This window comes from Mustela erminea, chromosome 7 (assembly GCF_009829155.1).
Source record: "Mustela erminea isolate mMusErm1 chromosome 7, mMusErm1.Pri, whole genome shotgun sequence".
Classification (NCBI taxonomy): Eukaryota; Metazoa; Chordata; class Mammalia; order Carnivora; family Mustelidae; genus Mustela; species Mustela erminea.
This window is the reverse complement of record NC_045620.1, coordinates 30,732,692-30,757,898: the sequence shown is the minus strand read 5'-3', so window position 1 is coordinate 30,757,898 and position 25,207 is coordinate 30,732,692. Positions and strand designations below refer to the sequence as shown.

General features: G+C 44.9%; 1 protein-coding gene across 7 annotated transcripts in view; it reads left to right on the top strand.

Moving 5' to 3' along the window:
• Positions 1 to 25,207, top strand: part of SLC23A2 (solute carrier family 23 member 2) — a 130,139-nt gene that overhangs the window by 43,883 nt on the left and 61,049 nt on the right. For 6 of the 7 annotated variants that reach the window (XM_032351346.1, XM_032351345.1, XM_032351341.1 and 3 more), the window contains one exon: positions 14,308 to 14,572. In XM_032351346.1, coding sequence (XP_032207237.1) covers positions 14,465 to 14,572 — 108 coding nt within the window. In that variant the 5' untranslated portion in view covers positions 14,308 to 14,464. Of the gene's footprint in view, positions 1 to 777; positions 1,531 to 14,307; positions 14,573 to 25,207 lie in introns of those variants that run through there. The other variant, XM_032351348.1, reaches the window with a different exon arrangement.

Genomic DNA, 25,207 nt, shown 5'->3' with positions numbered 1-25,207 from the left:
TCTGGGACTGTGTGCAGTCCGGGCTGTGGCCATGGCTGGTTTTCTGCAAGTACATAGCTATGCCTGCCTGTGTCTCTGTAGGGGGGTGAGGAGCCTGGGGCTCAAGTTTGCCCAGCTGCTTACCAGAAAGTATTCGAAGTCTGAGTTTCTCACTGTTGCTGTCAATATTTAAATAACCTAATGTTATCATTTATGCGACTCATAGAATTAGAGGGGAGTGCCCCTCATTAAACATGCGAGAAAGAGTGACCTTAGAACCCGATCTGCAACAATTGAGATGTCAGATGTGTTGTTTTTCAGGTGCTCTTTTACCTTATTTTCTGAGTGAGGTCCATTGCTGGGTCACCCACGACTTTGTGTGCTCTCTTATGCTTTCATTTCTGCAGAATTTTAGAGCCTCAAAGAAAAGTAAGGAACACAGATTAAACTTCATGGAAAGTTGGAGTCTTTTATAGCTGAATATATAAATTTTTTGATCCTGTAAGGTTTGGGGATTATGAAAATGTTAGATTCATCCTGTCCGTGACACAGGATTCTAAGCGATTGCAGTCTCTGTACTGAATGTATTTTTTTTTTTTTAAGTTTTATTTATTTAAGTACTCCCTATACCCAACTCGGGGCTCAAACTCACAACCTGGAGATCAAGAGTTACTCACTCTTCACTTGAGCCAGCAAGATGCTGCTGAATGGCTGTTGTTTTATGAATTAGGAAGAACATGTTCCTTTGCAGGACAAAAAAGCCCCCCAGCCCAACTATATAACTAACCTACTCTCAGGCATGAGATGTTTATTGACTGTCAGGAACAGGCTCCCATTTATTGAAGGTCAGGGAGAGCCTTATTATTTGGATCACCGTGTACTTGGGGTTAACTTTGAGAAGAATTACAGTGTCCCAGCCCCAGGTAATTGCAGTTTAGGCAGACCTACTGTTCAGTCATCAGGTAATCCACCAGAGTAGGTGAAACTTCAGAGCACCCTTTTCTTTATCTTGGGAAAGGGTGTGAGGAGGGGAACTTGTGGTAAAGTGGGGGTTGGGTGAGGAGAGAAAAGATACTGCAGAAGAGATTTGCAAATGGAACAGTTGGTAGGAAGGAAGCAGCAGGTGGCAGAGAGAGCTAAGGGTGTGTGTTGAAGTCCAGCAAAGCCCGGCAGGTGTTGTCGGCAGACAGGAAACAAGGGAACGTGGGAGCTTGACCTCTGTCGGCAGGTGAGAGGAGGACCTTTGGCTTTGACGCTGAGGGCAGGAAGAGCTGATAAGAACATTCCAGAGAGGAAGGGAATGGTCTGAGTAGTTCAGAGCGAGGGCTGATAATTATGTGGGGCTTGAGGCGATGGAGTGATAAAACGCTCCTGCGGGCACCTGTGCTTTTCCATTGGCAGCAGCCGGACAGAGTAGCTGGAGGGGACCCAGTGCCCTCCTGAGGAGGGGTGAGTCCTCATTGTGCTGGAAACGGAGTCTGGAGCAGTATCGAGAGGGGGGCACAGGGTTAGCAGGGCTCAGCCAGCCCTGGAAGTTACCTGAACACCCAGGTTTGTCTGTGTACTGGGAACTGGGAAAGGGGTGGGGGAGAGAACAGATGACAAAGGTCATTTGGAGGTGTGCAAGAGGAGGAAGCTTTCTTTCCATTCCTAGATAGTAACTGGTGGACTTTTTCCAGCTGCGTCCAGAATGACTTTTAGAGATAACCCTCCAGGCCTCTCTGGCCGCTCATCTTGGGAGCTTGTTCTGCTAGTCTCTAAGGGAACTGAGAGCAGCTTTCATGCTCTCAGAATGATTGTTGTGCCTTCCACTTGCCCTTGGCTGTTGTCTAAGTGAAAATCAGCTTCTCTGCCTCAGTTTTTGAAGCTGTGACAGGATGATGGGAACAGCCCTTCCCAGCACTGTTGTAAGGGTTAAGTGAAATCCTGTTTGTGTCATATGATAGGCAGTCAATTCTGAACATGTTTTTATCTTGTCATTAAAATTGCATACAAAATTTCTTTCTAGTTGCCCCTAAAATGACTCACTAATACATTTAAAATAGTCTTTAATTAAAAACACTATTGGTACAAAAAATGAGATGTTAAATCATATAGCAGGAATAAATGCAATCAAACCAATCTTGATTCTGCTTGAGTTTTCTCAGATATACCTCTGTATTTTGATTCTGGCCTATAAGCTCTACCTTTTGCTCCATTATTTCTCCTTCTGCCCTCACTTGTCCAGGGCACATGCTTTCCCTGAATGAATAGGGAGGTTTGGGATTAGGTTTTGTTTCAGGTGTATCACTTACCTCCGGAAAAATGGTCAAATTTTCTTTAGACATTTTGAGTGTCTTTTATGTGGTGGACACTGTGTCCCTGTCCCTATCCTTGCCTGGTTGGGGGAGCTCCGACATGGAAACTGCAGGTAATTATGGTCCAGGTGGATGCTACCTGGGGCAGGAGAGTCATGGTTAGGATAGTCAAGTCTTAAGGCCTTATCATAATTTTATTTAAATGAAGTTTGGGCAACACATTTCTGCTGGATGAGATCAGGCCCAGAAGCTGTTGTAGCATCTGATACCTACAGCATTAGGTCAGAAACATGAAGATCACTGATGGGTATCGATCTTAAAGCCTCCAAACCAGCAGAACGTCAGCTGCTTTGACCTTTTACTGTACGCTCACCTCCCATCTTCCCCTGACCAAGACGTCAGTGAGTCAGCGTCTTCCCCTCTAGGTCCCGTGACCATCGCTCTTCATGGCTCAGCCTGTGTGGAAACGGACGTCAGCAGGACAGCCCCTCTCAGGCTGGATTCAAGAGCTCTCCCAGGATTTAGAGTTTTGTTTGGGTTTAGAGCATACTCTGTCCCAGGGCTTCTTGGGCCCAATCTCCAGAAGAGATGGAAGGGGTCTCCCGCAGGCAGGGAGTCGTCTTTAACATCTTCTGTTTCATTTTTCTGCTCCATAAAGCACTTGCTTTCAGTCAGGAGTGACCCTCCCTTACCCCTAGTGCCGGGAGGGTTTGCGGTGTCTGTCCCGTGGCCCCACGACCCTGGGGCCCACAGTTGCTGCACCTGGCTCCACTTCTACGGGATACCTGAGTAGTCCAGCACTGTTTTCCCAGAGGCCTTTCCTTCCCGCTTCAGAGTGGGGTTGTTGATGTGGGGCACCTCACAGGCCCTGGGGCGGGGGTGACCGCTACGGCACTGTCCCTCCTGAGTTCTCAGGAGCTGTGTTTCTGATGGGGAGCCTGGCAGTGGACTCTGGGCTCCCCTTCAGAAATCCAGGTTTTATCTGCCTTCTTTTAAACTTTTCTTTCTGTTGAGGGGACAAGTTGACAGATCGGGATAGTGACAAAAGACTGACCCAGCTCGTTGCGGGGAGGTGGAGATTTTCCTGACTCCGGTCAGTGAGGTCATTTGGTGTCAGGCTCTGACAGGTGTTAGAGGCCACTTGGAGGCTGGGATCTGGGGTACTCTCTACGCTTACAGCAAGGACGTTCTAGGATATTTTGTTATCTGTGTCCTTATCTTATACTACGTGAACAAACATTTTCTATGGGTGTGCTCCTTGAAGCCCAGCAAATAACCTGATGTAAGTTGGGGTATCCAGACTATGCCCTTTATGGCACTTGCTGGGGCTTCAGTTATATCAGTGACTTTCAGGCTCGAATTTATTGTTGTTGTTTGACCCAAGCCACGGTGAAGTATTTTATCTTAAAACTAGAATCCCTTATCTTACGAGGTGTACTCTGAAGTTTTTTGTTCTGTTGAGATCCACTGAGTTGATATCCTAGCCCACTACTAGTGGGTAGTGACTTGCAGTTTGAAAAAAAATAAGAGCAAAAGTTCTTGGAGTGTTTTGGAAAAGGCTTTAGGAGGATTTTCCCCCCCTCCCAGTTATACCCCATGACACCGTCCCGTAACTGTTATCACAAGATCAAGTAATAACCACCACTTACAGGTTCATTCGTTGCTGCCTAAAGGGAGTAATAATAGCTAGGATAAATGTCAGGATTTTAAACTTTCTAAAGCAGGACCCTGTGTATTGGGCAACTATTCAAGTCCTTTCATTTAAAGGGAGTTGAGCACATATAAATTGAGGTTGTGTGTTCCAATAATCTTTTTTGGTCTTGGATTAAAAGCATTTAGGTCAAATGTTAGCATTTAACAGAATTTAATGGAGCAGCCACAGTTGAGCTATAATCCTCTAATGATGGGATTTAAGCAGAGAGGGAGCCACGGATTGGCTTTCGAAATGTGCTTTATCATTGAACCTGGCCAGCTTTGAAAGGTCTTGTTTGTACCTTGGTAAGAACCAAACTACAGCTTGGCAAGTGGAGGTTTAGAGTTTCCTTATCCCAAAGTTTTCCTTGTTAGTCACACTCAGTTGTTTGGATAGGTTTCTGCAGGCAGAGAAACTATCCCACCCCTGGTTGCCCGTGCAAAGGTGGGGGCGGTCTGAGGTCCTCTAGCATCAGAACGTTTGTGCGTTTGTCAAAAAATATTCCCAAGTCCCAGTGTAGGTGTATGGGATCAGAATCTGGAGGAGGGGACATTTTTTAAGTTGGTGGGATTATGGAAATTTTTAAATTCTTTTTTTTCTTTGAAAATTGATTTTTCTTTTCTTTTCTTTTCTTTTTTTTTTAAAGATTTTATTTATTTATTTGAGAGAGAGACAGTGAGAGAGAGCATGAGCAAGGAGAAGGTCAGAGAGCGAAGCAGACTCCCCATGGAGCTGGGAGCCTGATGCGGGACTCGATCCCGGGACTCTGGGATCATGACCTGAGCCGAAGGCAGTCGTCCAACCAACTGAGCCACCCAGGCGTCCCGAAAATTGATTTTTATTGAAGTATAGTTTACATGCTGTAAACGGATACACATGGATGGAACCATGGTCACAGTGTAGACGATTTCTCTGTTTTCTTTCCTCTGCCTTTGGAGTCGCTCCGTCCACTCCCGTGCTTCCTGTCGCTGGAGGTCAGGGAATCCGGCAGCGTATCTTGTGTCCAGCTTCTTTCTCTCTGTGTGGTATCTGTGCACTTTCTCCCTGTTCTGTACGGTAGCAGTTGCTTCCTTTCTGTTGCTGAGTACTTTTTGTAGGGACCTGCTGGAGCTTGTTTATCCATTCACTTGTTGATGGACCTTTTGATGTCTTGAGTTCTGGGTCTGTTATAATGAAAACAGCTTTGAGAACTTGTCTGCAAGTATTTGTGTAGAAGAAGCCTGCATTTTGAAGAATCTTTGCAAGTGAGTCTTAGGCATGTGAACTATTGACTCTTTCTTATACTTCATGTATCATTTTGGAGACTGTAGATTTTTGTGTCAAAAGGTGGATTTGCCGTGCATGTATGTTTTTGTTGTAGTATTGCCATCAATGTGGGATAAATGTATATTTCATTAATACTTATTGAGTATTCTGTGCTAAGAGCTGGGAATATAAAGATGAATTGTACACATGGGGGAGTCAGCCCTTTGGGAGGATTCTTAGTGGTTACTTCATCTGTTGAGTGCTTGGGACTAGGAGCTGCCAGATGCTGATGGAAAGACACATTTTTTTAGTGTTTGGTTTTGCTTCCAAGAAACACGAAAAGGCTTGGTTGGTAGTAAACTCCAGGAGCAGCTCAGCCTTTAAATTCTCTGTTTGGGTAGTACTGTCCTACTTCCAAGTCAGGTGGCCGTGGTAAGCCACAGCAGGAAGTTGACCCATTCCTGGACAGCAGAGAAATGGTCAGATTAAGAAAAAAATTAAGTGCAAAAGAAATGATCACTGGCTGAAAAGCTGATCAAAGAAGTGCTAATTCAAAGCTGTTATTCTGTATTTGTTCATGATTATTGGTGGCTGGAGAGCTGGTTCAATCCCTGGGGTATTGGAAGTTTGTTAAACTTCCAATTAAAATTTAAATATTTTACTTCCCTGTTGGCTCATAGCAGCATTTGCCAAATTACCGTTTTTCTGCTCTGGCAGGCTTAGATTTATTTTGAGGTTGAAAAAGAAATATTTTTTAATGAGACTGTAATATTTTCCTGCTTGCTTTAAGGTGGTGATTTTTAATCCTGGCTGTAGGAAAGTTTTGTAAACTAGATGCTCAGGCTCCGTAGACCTACTTGGTCAGGTTCTGTGAGCAGGGGACCCAACAGTAGTATATTTAAAATTCTTAGGTGGTTTCAACATGAAATCAAAGTTGAGGATGATTTCTTTGGGGGCAGCCTTGGTTATTGGTACACCTCTTTTGTTGCCTGTTCTCCCCCTTTCCCAGCTGAGCGTAATTTACAAAACCTTTGCTTTTCTCCATTTCTCTTCTGACAATAGAAGTTATTTTACAACTCGAAACCCAAGAACTTTGTTCCATGTGTCTTGTCACTCCAAGGCTGTGTCCTGACCACTCAACGGAAGGGACCAGACTTCTTTGTGTGACCTTGTTGAGGGGAACTGACCATGTCTCTCAATTTGATTCTCAGCAGAGGGGTGGAACCAAGTGCTGCTGTGGACATCATCAGGCTCTTCAGGGAGAAGGGGGCACGCCTTTCACTGTCCAGTAAATAGCTTTAGAAAATACGGAGACTTAAGCCCTTTGCCATCCATTAATCAGCATTTTGGTTAACACTTTGGTGTGTGCGTGTGTGTGTGCACACTTAATATCACACAGTGGTTAGGTTAGTTCTGTATCTGTTTTTATCCCTGTATGAATCGCCTTTAATTCTTTTTATTTATTATCTGATTTTTTAAAAATTGGTACCTTCTTTTATTATTGTTGTGTTTCATTATTATTGTCATGTATCAGAAAATGCACAAGAACTTTCAGCCTAAGATCTGTCCTCCAAACCTTTAAATGTCTTGTTGACTGTGCAGTGTTCTACAGAAGATCCCTAGAATTTACCTTGCATAATAAACTTTACACATGTTGAGTGGCACCCCCCCAAGTCCCTGGCAACCTCGATTATATTCTCTGCCTCTGTGAGTTTGACTATTTTAGATACCTCCTATAAATGCAATCATGCGGTATTTGTCCTTCCATGACTGGCTTACTTCACTTAGCATAGTGTTGTACATACTGCTTTTTTTTTTCCTTACATAATATAGGGTGAACATCTTCCCATGTCAGTAGATATTTCTATGTCATCTTTTTAATGTCTACATGGTATTCCTTTGCAGGAACATACCATAATTTTGTCATTCAATTCCCTAGTGTTGGATATTAGATTTTTCCTGATATTTGGATTTTTTTTTTTTTTTTTTTTTTATTTGACACAGAGAGAGAGTTTACAAGTAGGCAGAAAGGCAGGCAGAGGGAGAGGGGGAAGCAGGCTCCCTGACCAGCAGAGAGCCCGATGCGGGTCTTGATCCCAGGACCCTGAGACCATGACCTGAGCCAAAGGCAGAGGCTTAATCTACTGAGCCACCCAGGTGCCCCAATTTTTGGTTTTATTAATATTGCTAACATGCATGATTTTGGAGCTAAGTTTTTGTGTCCTAATTAACAAATATTAGAAGTAAACATGAGTATATATCTTCAGATACATATAGCCCAACTCTCTACTCATTAGCAAATTTATTTTTCATTAGGAGTGTGAGTTTGTGTATTTGTTCACTACCTTACCAATAAGGGCTTTAAAAATAACCCACATAGGTTAATAAAAAGGTACCTCATTTCAGTATACTTTGATTTGATTTTAAACAAGGATGGAACATTTATTTTGCTGCTTTTATTTGAGGGGGATTGAAGATAAGAAGCTCATATTTTGTCCATTTTTTAAAAAGATTTATTTATTTGCCAGAGAGAGAGAGAGAGAAGGAAGCAGTAGGGAGAGGAGCAGCAGGAGAGGGAGAGGCAGGCTTCCCACTGAGCAGGGAGCCTGATGGGGGACTCAGATCCAAGGACCCTGGGATCATGACCTGAGCCGAGAGCAGATGTTTACCTGATTAAACCACCCAGGTGCCCCTGTTCTGTCCATTTTTATATTAAGGACTTTTATTTCCTGTGTATTTATAAGAGCTCTTCAAATAGTAAAGATACGAACACATGATCTTATGTAGATCATATTTTGCTTTTTAACTTTGTGATTTTTTTTTTCTCCATACAGAAACCTAAAAAAATCTCATATTGCCTAATCACGACATGGTATGCTAAAAAAGGAGTCCTCTGCCATAATGTTATGTAACCATTAGTGGTCCTTCCTCCCTCCGGCCCTCCCTCTTTTGCACTAACCTTAGGACTTAAACATTTTCTGGATTTTATTACCTAGTATTGCCCTGGTTGTTTTGGCATGTTGTATTGAAAAATCCATACTTTACCTTATGATTTAAAGTGCTTCCATATTCTACATTTCTCAGTTTTTAGGGTTCCTCTTGTCTCTTTTTCTGCCTTTGTGAACTCTATTTATTACAACTTTATGTTAGGGTTCCTATCTGATAGAACACATTCTTACTCTTTTTTCAGATATTTGTGGCTATTTTTGCTTATCCTTCCACAAGAATTTTAGCAAGCCCCCTTTCTCTCCTTTTGGGATATTAATTGATTTTTATAAAATTTATATGCATTATGAATATCAGAAAATGTACATACTTATAGAAGCATTCTTATTCTGGGATCTGGTCTATTTCTCTGGTTATTTAAATCTGTTTTGTAGCCCTGTTTTATTCATAAAGGTCATGCCCAATTTTGATAAAACCTAAGTGATGCTGTTATTGTCATCTTACACAGTAAGATGTAAGTAAGTAAGATACATCCTCTTATCTTAACGGGTGGGTAAACTTTTCTGTAGGTGTCTCAGGTTTTGTGGCCCAGATAATCCTGTCACATGTTCTTCCTTGCTGCTGTTTACCACCCTGAAAAAAGGTGAAAACCGATCTCAGCTGGGGACCCTGCACAACCAGGCAAGGCAGCACACAACCAGATGCTTGCTGCTGGCGTTAGGAGAATGCTTTAGGTTTACTAGCTGAGTAGGAAACTACCTTAGTAGCAAACCTAAAAGAGCCTTGGGTCCTTTTTCTTTTTATTTTTTTAAGGTTATGTGGGCTATTTTGAATGCCCTTGTTTGTAAGGTAGTAAACAAACACACTCCTAATCAACCAGCAGGTTCTCTCAGATTTTCTCATCTCTTGGTTGTGGTTCTCATTTGGTCTTTTCCTTTCAAATACTTCCCTCCTCTTCCTCTGTCAGCCAAGCAACACCGCAGTGGTGTCGACACCCTGGCTTATCCCTGACATCAGCGCATCTGGTGTGTCACAGATGGGCTTGATGTTGGCTCTTGATTTCCTTACCCAATTTAGGAGAAGTATTAAGCAAGAATGAATGTTACATTGTATCAGGTAGCTTTATTATTATTTTTAAAACCATTTATTTATCCCACAAAGGCTGGGGAGTCTTCAGTACAGCTGCCAAGTCTGGCCCCGGGAGCTGGGGGTCAGGTGATAGCTGTTGCCCCTCGTCCTGACCACTCTGGTGGTCCAGCTGGGCAGAGCTGGCCTCGTGGCTCCCCTGTGCCACAGTGACGTGGCGGCCAGAGGATGAGGGAAAGGGAGTTTGTTTTGGAGGTTGGGCTCATGCAGGAGTCCGAGAAGCTGGTGGAGGACCCAGCACCTGAGGACTCGAGAGATGGAGATGACAGCACAGCGGGGCCAGGCTTCCCAGTAGGTGCCACGGTAACCCTGCAGCCTTGCTGTCATTCTGAGGTGACAGACGGACTGGGGGCATGCAGACCTTCCCCAGTTTAAGATTCCCTGGGAGATTTTGCCTTTTCTTTTAACAAACACTAAACCAGACCCTAAATTCCACCCACATCTTTTTTCTCTGTCTGGGCCTTGGCATTTCCCCCACTCAAGTTGAGCCTGTGTGGACGAAGCACTCTGATCTCAGGTTGGTGCGTGGGTTCTGGCCTTGAGGCTGTCTTTCTAATGCTCCAGGACTTGGCTGTGGAATGCTGTCACGTGGGGACTTCCGAGGATACATTTTGTGCTCAGTGTTCCCTGTCTCCTCCCCTTCTTTCCCCGTCTGTATCTTAACCCAGTAAAGTGTATCCCCTCCTTCCGAGTCTTGGCGCCCTCTGCCCCGAAGCCTCTGTCAGAGAGAACATCACTGCCTTGCGCTTTGCTTGGATACATCCCCTCTTGTACGCACTTGGCCCCCTGTCTTCATGGTGTGCCAAAGAGTTCTGCCCTGTAAGAGACCGCAAAGGCCAGGGCTAGGTCCCAGTAGAGCTCATGAGGGCCAGTTAAACACTCAGTGGAGAAACACAGTGCTTGGGGCGCCAGGGCGACTCAGTTGGTTACAGGACTGCCTTCTGCTCGGGTCATGATCCTGGGATTGAGTCACACATCTGGCTCCCCCTGCTCTGTGGGGAGTCTGCTTCTCCCTCTCCCTCTGTCTGCTACTCCCCCTGCTTCTTGTGCGCTCGCTCGCTCACGCTCTCTCTGTGTCAAATAAGTAATAAAATCTTTAAAAAAAAAAAAAAAAACAAGAAATACAGACTGCTTGATGGAAAGTGGTCTTGCCACAGTGGAATTGTCCCCTTTTGTTCCTGGTCATGGGGGCAGTGGGGAAGGTTGGCTGCTGTAGGGATGATCAGGTCTGAAATGAGCATGAAGATGCAATTCACCCAGGAGAGTAAATACATTCTACATTAAAAAGCCCTATCCTGGAGCACCTGGTTGGCTCAGTCATTAAGCGTCTGCCTTCAGCTCAGGTCATGATCCTGGGATTCTGGGATCGAGTCCTGCAAGGGGCCTGCTTCTCCTCCTCCCTCTGCCTGCTGCTCCCCCTGCTTGTGCTCTTTTTCATTCTCGCTCATAAATAAATAAATAAATAAATAAAATCAATCTTAAAAGACTCTATCCTTTTCCCTAAGGTTAGCTTGGGTTTGAGAGCTCCGCTTGGTCTGCTGGTCCCATAGCCATGGCTGCACGTGGAGCCAAGGGCTCATTTGATGCTTCGTATAACTATAGCATGTAGTCTTGTAAAAAAGCCTTTCAGTGGTTCACTGTCCTCTTTGCTTGTCCCATCTTCAGGGAAACCTAAGCTTCTGGCAGTTACGGTACAGGTGTGTCTGGGCTACTTCAGGTATGTTCAGAGTCCTGCTGTATGTGTTATTTTTTGCTGTTGTTTTAGCTCATGGGAAACTGATGGGTGGAAGTAGTGAAGTCATGATGTATAGAAGATGGATAGATTCGATTATAAACATAAGAATAATTCTAGAAGATCATCCACGAAATTCATGAACACACAAAAAGCTGGGTTAAGATATTTAGAATCAATAGAACAGAATTAAAGGATTAATAGCCTTACAAAAATAAAGATTTGTAAACACTAGAGGCAGAGGGCAGGAGATAAACCACAAGAGTCTCTGTACTTGCTAGAAAACATGAAAAACTCATGAGTCAGCACCTCCCAAAAATCTGAAAAATTCTCCACTGTTGCAGCTTTGTAGTAGCATTCCCGAACGTGGGTGAGATGGACTGATTTGTTGCTGGTGGCACTGCCAAGTAGAGTCTTTCAGGATGAGAATTTTATGTCTCAAGAGCCTCTTCTATGTCCTTAGTCCTCTTCGGGAGCTCTGTTCAGGGGATTGGGGTTTGCCAAGGTTTTGTTACCCATTCTATCATTTTCCTGCCTCTCTGCAAACTTTGCCTTTGCTAGGAGTTCTTTGTGTTGTGTTGTTTTTGAATTGTCATAAAACACTTTAAGTGAGAACACGAGAAAAGGTTAATTCGGAGTGAAATCTCTGTTAGGGCTGCAGGTAGAGCCTTTAGGGTTTTCTAAGCAGTAGCCATAACTTCCCCTCCGAGGACAGAAAATCCCCACTTTTATGTATTATGTATTTACTACATAGTAAAATGGGTGCCCATATTCCCTATGAGCAGCAGAAAACAGAAATGCCCCACTCATCCCCATTATTGCAAAGGGAAAGCTATTTTATTTTTATTTTTATTTTTATTTTTATTTTTTTTTAAGATTCTTATTTATTTGACAGAGATCACAAGTAGGCAGAAAGAGGCAGGCAGAGAGAGAGGAGGAAGCAGGCTCCCTGCTGAGCAGAGAGCCTGATGTGGGGCTTGATCCCAGGACCCTGGGATCATGACCTGAGCCGAAGGCAGAGGCTTTAATCCACTGAGCCACCCAGGCACCCCGGGAAAACTATTTTTAAAAAGTCACAGAATTGCAGTAAGTCACACAGACTTACTCCTTTAGGGAGTTTTCTCTATCTGGTGACATCCATGTCCCTGCTTCCCAATCTGGAACACATATCCCTTGTTCTGTGCTTAGGATTCAGATGGCACACTGGGGTGTCATTTTGGGGAGGAGGGAGATGTATTTAAACCAGGGTTTCTCAGCCTTGGTACTATTCACATTTGGGGCCAGGTAGTTCTTTATTATGGAATCTGCTCCAGGCACTGTAGGATGTTTCACAGCACTTCTGGCCTCTTCCTGTTAGATACTAGTAGCTTTCCCCTGGTCTGATGACCGGGAGGGTCTTCAGACATTGCCAGACGTCCCCTGGAGGGAACACCACTCCTGGTTGAGGGCTCCTGCGTTCAACAGACATGGATACAATAAGGCGATGTGTGTGTGCAAACATTTAATCAGAAGAGCCCCTCTAACCAGTTTGATGTGTGCGCTTGATTCTCTTCTACTTGAGGCAGCATGATGTTCTGGCAACTGTTTCTTTTATTTTTTCTTTTTGTGTTCTTCCCACTGAACTCCCAAATTTTTGTATAATTCCTTCTCTTTTCTTTTTTGTCTGTATTTCAGTTTCTCCCCTGGCTCATCCAGTCATTGTTGAATGAAAGAGTCTCTAACAGAGTTCCTCGAACAGATTTCCTCCTTGTATTTCTAAACTTGGCGTTGGTGTGTCTTCAGAGTTGCCGGACAGCTTGGCTGGGTTATTCACCTTCAGTGGCACATTCACTGGCGTGGAGTCTGACATCATTTTAATGAATGCTCTGTCCCCTCTCACCCCTACCTGCTCGTGTATGTGTGTTTTTTTAAATAAAACTTGGGGCATACTTAGGCATGTTTTATTGACCATGTGCCAACCCTTGTAGGGATCCTTTGTGTCCTCTCATTTTTTGAAGCTGAAATTCCCCAAATGCTTGTTAATTTTTGGGTGGATCTCTTTTATTGTCCAAGTCATACTTTTGTTTGAAATTGAGTTTTTACTTTTCTTCTACCCTGAAACTTGGCTGCATAGAATTGTTTCAGTAATTTCTTACACTTGACTTTTGCCTAGATTTTTCTCTTAGCCCAGAGCATTGCACTTTTCCCCATCCACCCACGTTTCTCTGAGCATTCCGGATCCATCATGCTCTCCTTCCCCTTCCTTCCTTATCTCTTGCCATTTTACCTCCCTTCCTTTTTATTTTGTTTTTCTTGATTTCTTCCTTAGGTTTATGCTGTTTATTTGATTGATAGGAATGTGTGGGCTTGGTGTTTTGTATGGCATTCTTCTAGCCCATTTAAAGGTCATCTTGAGGCGTTCCTACCTCCTAGAATGTTGTGTGGTCATTTAATCCTAGATTGGTTTCATCTCCTTTTTTTTTTTTATTTAAATGCTTATGAGTGTCTCCCCTTGCCTTTAGTTAGGCACCTATAGGGGAATTCAGAACTTGGATATCCATGCAGTCATACTGGATTAGCTATAACTGCACTCACTGTCTAGTATGGTCAACCCTAGTCACATATGAATATTTAAATTCAAATTGATTAAAATTAGATACAAGTAAAAATTGAGTTTCTTAGGGTGCCTGGGTGGCTCAGTGGGTTAAAGTCTCAGCCTTTAGCTTGGGTCATGATCCCAGGGTCCTGGGATTGAACCCCACATCGGGCTCTCTGCTCACGGGGAGCCTGCTTCCCCCCTTCTCTCTGTCTACCTCTCTGCCTGCTTGTTATCTCTGTTGAATGAATAAATAAAATCTTTTTAAAAAGGGGGGGTTGGTTTTTGTTTTTGTTTTGTTTTGTTTTGTTTTTAGTTTCTCCAACAGCCCTGTGGGTAGAGACAATTGGGTTGGACAGGGCATTTTCATCCCTGCAGTGGTTTCTGCTGGAGAGTGCTGGGCTGTGAGAGCTGTACCATCATATGTGTCAGAGAGATCCCAGTGTAGCCTTCTCACCCTTGGACTTGGTTATTGCTGGCCCAGTTCAATGGTCCTCCTCTCAAGGGGGTGGTTCAGAATCTGCAGGGCTCCCTGAAGATGGTGGGGACTTGAAAAGTGTGATTAAGTGATGTGCTTTTTTTCCTGTTTGGATGTAACATACACTATATTTCTCTCCAGGACACGCAGCAAATGTGTGTCCTGTGCCCTTGACGCGCCTGTGGTGATTTGGCTGCTTCCTCTCTCTCTCTCTAGGTGCTGAGAGATGGCGGCGCTTGTGGAGCTCCTCTCTGCCTGAGCATCGGGCCCTCCAGGCACCGGAAGAGCCAGCTCAGACCCTGGGCGCCTTGCCTGCACAAGCCTTCTCTTCCAGCCCCTGCAGTCCAGAGGCTGAACTGCTCATTTTTTCTTGATGATGGGTATCGGTAAGAACACTACGTCCAAATCCATGGAGGCTGGAAGTTCAACTGAAGGCAAATATGAAGATGAAGCGAAGCATCCTGCTTTCTTCACTCTTCCGGTAACTCTTCCCTTCTCTCTCTCCCCTTGACTCACTCTCCAGTTGTTTCCATATTGAATCAACATAGGATTAGCTGTAATACTCCTGTTTTCAGTGGAGGTTAAGGCGTTCAAAAACTGAAGGCTTTGCACGTGAGACGGTCTTTGGGAACCCTCTTGGGTGACTGTGGCTTTGGCCGTGCTGTGTGTTGGAATCACCTGATGGGATTAACTCTGGGAAGGAAGCATGTGTGGCTGTGAATCTTAAAACCACCCTGCCCAGTGCTTACTGTGTTCTGGAGGGTGCTGAAAGCTGCATTCTGGCTCCCAAAATGTGTTCCAATGAAATAATCTAAGACCCAGCTTCACACTCACATTTGCAGGGTAGAGAATGACTGAATGACCAACCAAAGCCAGAAGTCTTGCTTTGTATCATGGCGGCAGTATCCCAGATGCAGTTTTAGCTGAAGAGGTGTTACCAGTTAGAGAAGGCTGCTTACGCACATTCATTAATTCAGTGCTAATACTTTTCCAGATGTAGGATTATGATTTGATGTGTATAAAGTTTTACCTGAAGTGTTGGTTCAAAAAAGGAAAAAGCTCTTTAGTGAGAACTTGCTTCCAAGTGTTTTTCTCTTAGTACTAGACATGAGGTTAAGGGCAAGAACATCATTCTAGGATTCCTGAAAGCATGGTCCTGGAATTGGCCTTACTGTGGCATTACCCAGTAAAAAGGATGTGAACACGTATCCTTAAGTACATTGATTGACTTGACTGGCATTCATATTTTGATTTTTACCCTATTAATTCCCAGAGAGATGTCCCTGATTTTACAACCAATGTCACTGTTTTCTTTGTTCCTACAAAGTGAAATTTTTAAACTTTTAAAAATTTAAAATTTAAACTGTTTAAAATTTAAAATTTAAACTGTTTAAAATTTAAAAATTTAAATTTAAACTGTTAAGAAAAACTGATTCTCTGTTGTGTTGAAGGCTTAGGGTTGACAGGTTTTCTAGAGGAAGAGGCAAGGTGGTTTTCCAAGTTTAAATTAGATCGTCTTTGAAAAATGAAAAGGAATATTTGTGCCTGGGTGTTGATTTGTCTCTCCTGCTGCCTGAGAGCTCAGCACACGGTTCACCCTCACCCTCTACTTGAGAGACATGAACTTGAGCTTGCCTTTCCCTCCCACCTGCCCTGTCACTATGGCAGAGAGTTTTAGGTTGACTTGTTTTCATTTTATTTATTTTTTTTTTTTAAGATTTTTATTTATTTATTTGACAGACAGAGATCACAAGTAGGCAGAGAGGCAGGCAGAGAGAGAGAGAGAGGAGGAAGCAGTCTCCCCAGGGAGCAGAGAGCCCTATGTGGGGCTCGATCCCAGGACTCTGAGATCATGACATGAGCTGAAGGCAGAGGCTTTTACCCACTGAGCCACCCAGGCGCCCCTTGTTTTCATTTTCAAATTGTGATACTCTACAGATAGTTAAATCCACAGCATATCTATCTTTTTTCATATTTATTCCCTTTTGTTGGTTTTCCTCTTCCTCCCTCTTTGATCACTTTTCATTAAACAAACCAAACAAAAACACTGAGGGTCTGTGAATGGTCGCTACCTTTGTCTTTGTATATCTGAAAATAACTGTATTTTGCTCTCAACTATTGGGTGAACATCTGTTAATTACACACTACAGTTTTCTAGTCTGTGTTTCTCTTTAACTGCTTTCTCGTGGTTTGGCTGTCTTTTGCTAGTGTTAACTTCTGATTGGTTTCCCTAGTGTTATTTTACAGTTTACTAATTCCTTGTGGACAGTCGTGTGTTTATGTTAAATTTTTGTTTCAGGTTTTGTAGTTTTTATTTCTGAGATTTCTGTTTCCATTCCTGCCTGTTTTTGGTTGTTAATTTCTTGTGTGTATATGTTTGTGTTGTTTAAAAATGATTCTTCATTTAAATCACCGAGGACCCTAATGTACTTATTTTAAAATAATTCTCCAGTTGTTCTGTTTTCTGTTTGGTGTAAAATCCCCTTCTGAGTGTTTCTTCTGAGATTTTCTTCCCTCTTCTGCCACCTGGACAGGTCTCCCTGCTTCTGTTGCTGTGGTTTTGCATTATGTTGGATAAGAATTTCCTCAGATGTGGCAAGGGCTGATTTTTTTTTTTTTTTGGAAACTCACATGGAATGGGAATCAGTTTCTTTATATTTCAGTTTTTTTAGAGAGCACATGCATGCGTGAGCAAGGGCGGCCGGAGCGGGGAAATCTTAAGCAGGCCCCATGCCCAGCGCCGAGCCTGACACAGGACTCGATCTCATGACTCTGAGATCATAACCTGGGCCAAAATCAAGAGTTTGATGCTTAACCCACAGAGCTACCTAGGCACCCTAGGAATTAGAATTTCTTTACACAAAGTAAAACCAAGGTGCATGACAATACTTTAAAGAGAAAAAGAGTAAATCCTTATTTAGTAAAGGAATAATGAATAGGTCACAGTACGAGCAGGAGCTTTGCAACTTCTTACAGAAGTTAGATCATGTGATCAGAGTTGATATTAAGTAAGAGAAACATAATAAAAGCTCTCCTTATCCCACGGGAATCTTGTTAGGAAAATTTGTGTGCTTTTAAAGGCAAGTAGGAAATGTGTAATACAAGTGAATGCCACATGGTGAGAAATTAGAACCAGAAAAACAGTGAATAGTCTTGAGGAACTGTCCTGCCCTAAGGACACAGGCCAGGAAGGACTGCAGGAAAAGGTCTGCAGTTGGGTGTGGAGAGCTCTGTGTCATCTGAACTCGGAGGGCTGTGCAGGGGACACCAAGTTAATAGCCTGAACTTCGTGTTGGCAGAGTCCCACTTGTAGTACAGCAGGTTTCAGCACGTCGGCGTTTCAGTGCCAAGTTCACAGCTGGCTGAAGTTTTGAAGGTTCCCTAAGGCAAGTCTGCAATCAAACCCTAAGTGTCAGAGTTTGAGTTCAGTCTGGGGTGCTGCGTGAGCACCCTGGAAGGACCCCTGCCCAGCCATGTTTATGGGGGTGGGCTTGGCCTGTCAAGAGAATCTCAGGGGAGATGGCCTCAAAGTCCTGAAAAACATCTCAGTGAAGCAGCTCAAGAGGAGGGAAATAGTCAGGGAGCAGCCTGGCCGTGTCTTGTTCTGGGCATGAGGTTGGTGCAGTCAGAATACAGAGAACGGAGGTGGGCAGCCGGGGATGAATGCTTGCAGCCGAGCTGCTTGATCTTCGGGGTAGAGAATTCCTGCCATGGGTGCTGTGAGAGGAAGGGCCTGGAGACAGGAATCACGGGGGCTCTGGCAGCCCAGGTGAGAATGGCTTGTGGTCTGGGAAGGCAGGCGGGAAAGGGACTCTTTGCCTGCAGCCCATGTTCGCTGGGGGCCTGTGTGGTTCCTGCGTTCTTGGCCTTGACTTCCAACAGTGGGAGGAGGTGGAAGATGGACAAAGAAGCAGAAGCATCAAATGGCAGCCAGTGACAAATTCTGGGAAGAGAATAAATCACAGAAGAGGGATCACGAGGAGCAGAATGTGAAGTCAGATAAAGATCATTTAGGACCCACAGGCCATCAATTGATTTATCCCTTAAAAATAGGGAGAGAGCTTCCCACAGGTTTAAGGCTCTGGGAAACAGGAGGGATTTAGACGAAAATCCCTGACCTCACAGAGCTTCCACGCTGGTCACGAGACAGGCAGCGCATGCTAGAGATAGGTCAGATGTGTAGGTGTAGGTAAATATGAATGGAACAATAAACTCGGGAAGCGGAGTAGAAGCTGCTGGGGTGAAGTGTTGCACGTTCAGCTGGCCGGGAAAGGCTGCCCTGAGGAGATGCCCTCTGAGGGAAGGCCACTGTGGCCGTAATGTCTGAGGAACCGTGAGGAGGTGGTGTGGCTGGACAGAGGGCAGGAGGGGGTCAATAGAGAAGATGTAGGCCGTGTGGCCCTGGGAGGGATTTTGGCTTTTCCTGACCCTGAGGAAAAGCTGTTGGAGGGCTTTGAGCAGAGCGACCTGCTCTGTCTAGTTTTAAGTTTCTCTGTGGCTGCCGAGCAGGGAGCAGACCAGTCAGGAGTTGAGTGCCACAGGGCGGCTGAGCTGACAGTGGCTCCAGCCAGGGTTCTGGCTCGTGGGCGTTGTGAGAGGTGGTCGGGCCGCGGATCAGAGCTGACCAGGGTACCCAAAGACTGGAGGGGGATGGAAGTACGAGAGGGCAGGCCAGGACAGCTTCCGGTATCTCACTTGAGCCTCAGGAAGAAGTGGCCAGGTACTGAGGTGTGGAGAGGCAGACGGGTGAGCAGGCCGGGGTGGGGAGCTGGGGGCAGTAAAGGAGTGTGGAGCTGGCCCCCGGGACACTGGGTAGAAAGCAGGGCTGGAGACTGTGGTGCTTAGGGGAAGCAGTGTGGGTCGGAGCTACTTACTGGGTGTGAGCAGAGGGAGAGGGTATTTAAAGCTGGGGAATGGAATGTTAGCATGTGGAGGATAATGTCCTTAGGGGTGAAAGGGAAGGTCCAAGGGCCTAGAAGGGTGTGGAGGTGGAGGAGGGTCAGCAAAGGTGTAGGTAAGGAGTAGTTGCTGCGGCGGGAGGGAAACCAAGAAAGCTGTGTGGACAGTCAGTGACAAAGGCATTGTGAGCCTTGTAGACGGCAAGTAAGGGTGGGCTGCTGGATTTACCAGGGCGTGGCCTGTGCCGGACGGAGTGGATTGATGGTTTGTGGGAGAGTTGTTGCAGAGCTGTACCCCAGACCCCAGTGGGGTAATGAGGCCATGAGAAGCTATTTGGGTCAGGGTTTGGCAGACCTGCCAGGGTGGAGAAACTGGGGATTGGGGTCTTTGAGGGTATCTAGGAGGAAAGCCAGGTGGGTGAGGCCCAAGTGGCTCTGAGAGGAGCAAAGAGGTCGATGTGACCTGGGACCAGATTTAGTGTTGGGTTGGGGGTGTGGGCTATGAGGTCAGGGTTGGAGGCACTGGGGTTGGGCACCCGGGGGTGTGTTGGGGGAATGAAGTATGAAATAAGCACATGGATCACCAGGGCTTTTGTTTGTTTCTTTTAAAGTTGGTGTGGGGAGATGAGGTATTGATCAAACATGGAGTTGAGTTAGAGTGCTCTTTTGTGATGCTTTGTGTCCATTTCCGATCAGGGAAATTCTGATCCCTTGGCACCTGGGAAATCTGTTGCCTCCTCTTGTCTTCTGTCAGCCAGGGTGCAGGTCCTGCTGTGTTACTGCAGGCGTGACCAGCTGAAATCCACGCTGAACACTATTGCGTTGGCATCTTGTAGCACAGAAAACCGCTTCTGAGTCACCAGGTAGGAAGCGGCTTGTAAGAAGGTCACACGCAGGCTCTCTTGACGTTTGGGTTTGTTGGGGCGGTCCTGGTTCGGGTCTCTTGTTCCTGCACACACGTCCATCCAGTTTCCCTGTCCTCCTGGAGGGGCCTGGTTTGGATAATACATTGTATGGCGACCTTGATTATAACCAAGCTTAAGCCTGGAAATATTTTAGCTCTTTGAGAGAAACTTTTAGAAAATTCTTCCATATGATTAGACTTAAACATGAAAACCCCAGCTCTGGTTGTAAAAGTCATACCTGTTGACATTAGGAAATGTGGAAAATACAGTAAAGCATTTAAGTGAGAAAAACTATTTTTGAATTGGAAGGCTATGAAATGGATCAGAAAATATAGGTGGGTCTCCTTCCTCCCACTTTCTGTAGTTACTACAAATGCATTTTTCTCTTCCTGTATACGTGTGCCAGCGTTGACCACTTCTGTAATCCAGCAAACCAGAGAAATGGAGGGCCTTCCTTGTTGGCCGTTGATTTGTGGGATTTTATCAGCGTCGGTAAAGACATTGTCCTTGTTTTTCAAGCTATTGGTGAAGGGGGGGGAAGTTTAAACCTTGAGTGGAGAAGGTGATAGATTGTGAGATGAGAAAGGAGGTCACAATATAGCAGGCTGAAAGAGATCCCCAATGCAGCTGGGTGTACTGGGTCGGGGAGCAGCAGCTCAGCCGTGCTGTGGAAACCGCTGCCAGGAGACAGGTGCCCGTTCTTTCCTGTCCCGTCCTCTTTCCTTCCTTCCCTCCCCTTGCTTTTTCTTCAAGAGAAGGGAGCTGGGCAGACGTGGGTGAGTGAAGAAATCATGTTATGTAACTGTGACTCCTCTAAGCCCCTGGCCCCGTGATGGCAGATTTGAACAGGCTCGTCCTTAGCAGTGAAAAGAAGGCACAAGATTTGTGCAAATAGTTCTCTTTAAAAAAACAGCACGGAAGCCTGGAAAACACCCTTGTTCTTGTGACTTTAATGCCAGGGGCTGTGGGGTCTCTTTAGTGCATTCCTAAGTAGGCTTCGAGTTGTTAGATCTTAACACCAAGGTCTCAGTTAGATGGTAATAATAGGGAAATGTTCTCTTCCTGAAGAATAATTAGATCTTGGGATCAACAGTGTGTGATTCTGAGAATGGTTAGAGGATGAAGAGAATGAAGTTTGCTGCAGTTTCCCAGAGGGTTGGTTTCACTCCTCTCTGTGCAGGATAAGAGCTTGAATCTACTGCGTTGTGGCCGTGATAAGGGAAGGGATGCGCTCAACAGGTCAAAACTGAATAGCTAAGATAATCAGTCTTTTCTGTTCGAAGTCTATCAGTTAGAAAATATTTTTTAGGAAAGGGGATATCCTGATACAGGCTTTGAAGTAAAAACACTGGAAAAACACTGGAAAGATGGGATACAAATGATTTTGATGCATGGTGTGAGATTCTTTCTGTTTTTTCTTTTTAGAATTTGTGTTCTTAAAAATTAATTTTAAAGGGGCACGTGGGTGGCTCAGTTGGTTAAGTGTCTGCCTTTGGCTCAGCTCATGATCCCAGGGTCCTGGGATCAAGCCTCTACTGGGGCTCTCCCCACTCAACAGGAAGTCTGCTTATCCCTCTCCCTCTGTCCCTCTCCCTTGCTCGTGCTATCTCTGTCTAAAGTAAATCTTTAAATAATTTTTAAGATTTTTATTTTTAAGTAATAGCTATACCCAAGTGGGGCTCGAACTCACAACCCTGAGAATAAGAGTTGTATATTCCATTGACTGAGCCTGCCAAGTGCCCTATTAAAAACTAATTTTTTATGCTCTGGTTTTGAAATTTCAGATAGTATTTAGTATTTCAGCCTTTTTAGAAAAAATTTTTATTATTTGAGAGTGCACGCATGCGCACGTGAGAGAGAAAGAGAGAGAGAGAGAGAGAATGGGGGAGGGGCAGAGGGGGAGAGAGAAGCGGACTCTCCGTGGATGCAGCGCTCCACATGGGGCTCGATCCCAGGACCCTGAGATCACTACCTCAGTGGAAGTCAGACGCTTAACCAACTGAGCCATCCAGGCACCCCTAGTGTTTCAGCTTTTAATTCAAATAGAGTTTGGTAGTTTTTCTTTTTTCCTTTCCTTCCTTTCTTTACCTCATTTTTGAGAGAGAGAGAGAGAATGAGAGAATGTGCTCATGAGTTGGGGGTGATGCAGAAGGAGAGGGAGAGAGATTCTTAAGCAGGTGGGCTCCACGCCCAACACTGGGCCCAGTCTCAGGACCCCACAAACACAGCTGAAATCAGGAGCTGGACGTTCAACCGACTGAGCCACTCAGGCGCCCCAGAGCTTTGGTAGTTTTAAATGAGAGATGTTCATAATAAAAAAAATTACCACCTAGTAGTTAGGACACAGACAATGTGGTATAAATGATGATAAAATAACAGAGTTGGTGCAGTCACTTCCTAGAGGAGGTTTACAAAGTCGACGAGCATTTTAGCTGATTGTCTTTTACTTTTGCATGTGGCCAAATCCATAGAATCTGGGCCTTAAAACACCTCCTGTCCATTCTGCTCTTGTTTAAAGGTTGCTTTGTGCTCCAGGCTTTACGAGATGTGATGAGCGTGCAACAGAAGCAGTTGCCCAGGCTTCCCCTTCCCCACCCGATCAAGCCCTCCCACCATTGGCGCCATCCCTGGGTTCTTTGGATCCTCATGTCAGCTGGGGTCTTTGGTCTCCCTGCCCCCTGGCCATGTTCCTTTCCAAGCCCTGTCTGTCATTCCTGTGCCTTTTGCATTCAGATATCTTTTTCTTGGAGGTGTTTATACCTCCTGAACCCCTTACCTCTAAATTCTCAATTCACTCCTGCCCTGTGTTTACCTAAGCTAGGTAGGCAGGATCCCTGACTTGAACAGTTAGAGGTAAGGTACTTCAGATGGATTTCTTTACCGTAATCTAAGTCTGTAATTCTGATGGAGAAAAGGCTCCTTTCCTGTTAGGATTTGGTGCAGTACTTGAGGAGGATGACAGGCTTGGGCAGTTGCATGGCACCAATTACCCGGTGTTTGTTTCCCCCACCCCCTTTAATTGTACCTGTTCTAAAGCATCCACGTTTTCCCCCAGGCTTTATGGTACAGACGTGGTGTTGGAATAAAATGGGAGTAGCGAGAAAATCGTGGTTTTCTTTTCCTTGTTGTTTCTTATAGTGCACATAGGTTTCTTTTCTGTCATTGTTTCATTATTTGTATAACTTCTTTACTTACAAGAGAAATATGTTCACTCTGGAAAATTTAGAAACTATGGAGCGACATAAGGAGGGGAAAACAAATCATTTAGAGTCCCATCAGCCAGAAAAACAGTATGCTGCTTTTGTGTATTTCTTTCTAGAGATTTGAAGTAAATATTTGAGAGTTCTTTTATAAAAGTCTGATGCACACACACACTGCTTTATAAAGCCCTTTAGCTTCATGTTTTAACCTGGCATATTGATGCCATTGAAAACGCCATTTGTGGGACACCTGGGTGGCTCAGTGGGTTAAAAGCCTCTGCCTTTGGCTCAGGTCATGATCCCAGGGTCCTGGGATCGAGCCCCGCATCGGGCTCTCTGCTCAGCAGGGAGCCTGCTTCCTCCTCTCTCTCTCTGCCTGCCTCTCTGCCTACTTGTGATCTCTGTCTGTCAAATAAAGAAATAAAATCTTTTTAAAAAATTAAAAAAAAAAAAACGTTGTTTGTAGTGTGACATATGGCAAATTGTGGATCTAACTTTTGCACTTTCACTGGGGTCTTGGGTTGTTTCTCAAGTGTTTGCGCGAGTAGATGTTAGCCTAATGTATGTTAAACTTATTGCAGGGGCGCCTGGGTGGCTCAGTGGGTTAAAGCCTCTGCCTTCGGCTCAGGTCATGATCCCAGGGTCCTGGGATCGAGCCCCACATCGGGCTCTCTGCTCGGCGGAGAGCCTGCTTCCTCCTCTCTCTGCCTGCCTCTCTGCCTACTTGTAATCTCTGTCTGTCAAATAAATAAATAAAATCTTTAAAAAAAAAAAAAAAAAAAAAAAACTTATTGCAAAGCATACTAGTTTTGAATTTTCATGAGGGAGGATACTTTTTTTCCTGTGTTCCTTGGCTGTTCATGTTCTTTGTGAATGTCTGTCTTCCCCACCCGAACCCATTTATCTGTGCTGAGCTGTACCAAAGATCAGAAATGCCACAGACCTATTAGAAGTTACTGTCGTAGCAGTTTGAGGGGATGGAGGGGGAACTGGTGGCACTCCAGCCAGAGCTGTGCCTGTCACTACTGGTAGTCACAGCCTCCTTGTCTGCGTCTGGGATGTTTGAGAAGTAAATGAGATCATGCGTATCAGCCTCAGATCATGTACAGGGTAGGCAGTGAATAAATGTTCCACTTATCTTCTGCATCTCCACTCTGTTCCCTAAACCAGAGATCAACAGAGAGGCAGGCAGGGGACCTTAAAGTAGATGAGTGCCAGTACTGGTGTGAATCTGTGCCCCACAAACATCAGCTGTCCCCATCACCATTGTCACGGGCTGTGTAGGAGGAGGAGCACTGGAGTTTTCTTCGTGGGCCACCGACAGGCACATCAGCCCACAAAGTGCTTCGGCATGGGGGCTGGAGCCAGGGAGAGGTGATGCCCCTCTGACTCCTCTCAAAGAACAGTCGTGCTGCGGGCCGGGGGCGGGGGAGGGGAGTGGACCTGGAACTCCTAGGGTACTCTGGCCACTGCATCCGTAGGCGCCTTCTGGAGAGGGCTGAGGAAATGAAGAGGCTGCCCTAAGAAGCTGAGAGTGCAAGTGAAGGAGGCTGCAGTAGTGGTTGTTGAAGAGTGTCGTGGGGCTGCCATATTTGAGGAAACAGGGGAAACAGGGTAAGGGACTTTGTTGCCTCAGACAACTTCAGGGTTGCAACTATATCTTTTGGAGTATCTTTTTTTTTTTTTTTTTTTAAAGATTTTATTTATTAATTTGACAGAGAGAAATCACAAGTAGATGGAGAGGCAGTAGATGGAGAGGCAGGCAGAGAGAGAGAGATAGGGAAGCATGCTCCCTGCTGAGCAGAGAGCCCGATGCGGGACTCGATCCCACGACCCTGAGATCATAACCTGAGCTGAAGGCAGCGGCTTAACCCACTGAGCCACCCAGGCGCCCTCTTTTGGAGTATCTTAATCTAAGACCCACAAGCTCTGGAGGCTTAGTGTGTGTTGTAGAATACTCCCGTTGATTTCTTTTTCATGGTAGTTAATTTTGAAGTTTCAGAGAATATTGAAAGTAGTTGGGAGGTTTTTTATGTTCTTTTATAATCTTTTTTTTTTTTTTTAAAGATTTTATTTATTTATTTGTCAGAGAGAGAGGGAGAGTGAGCGAGCA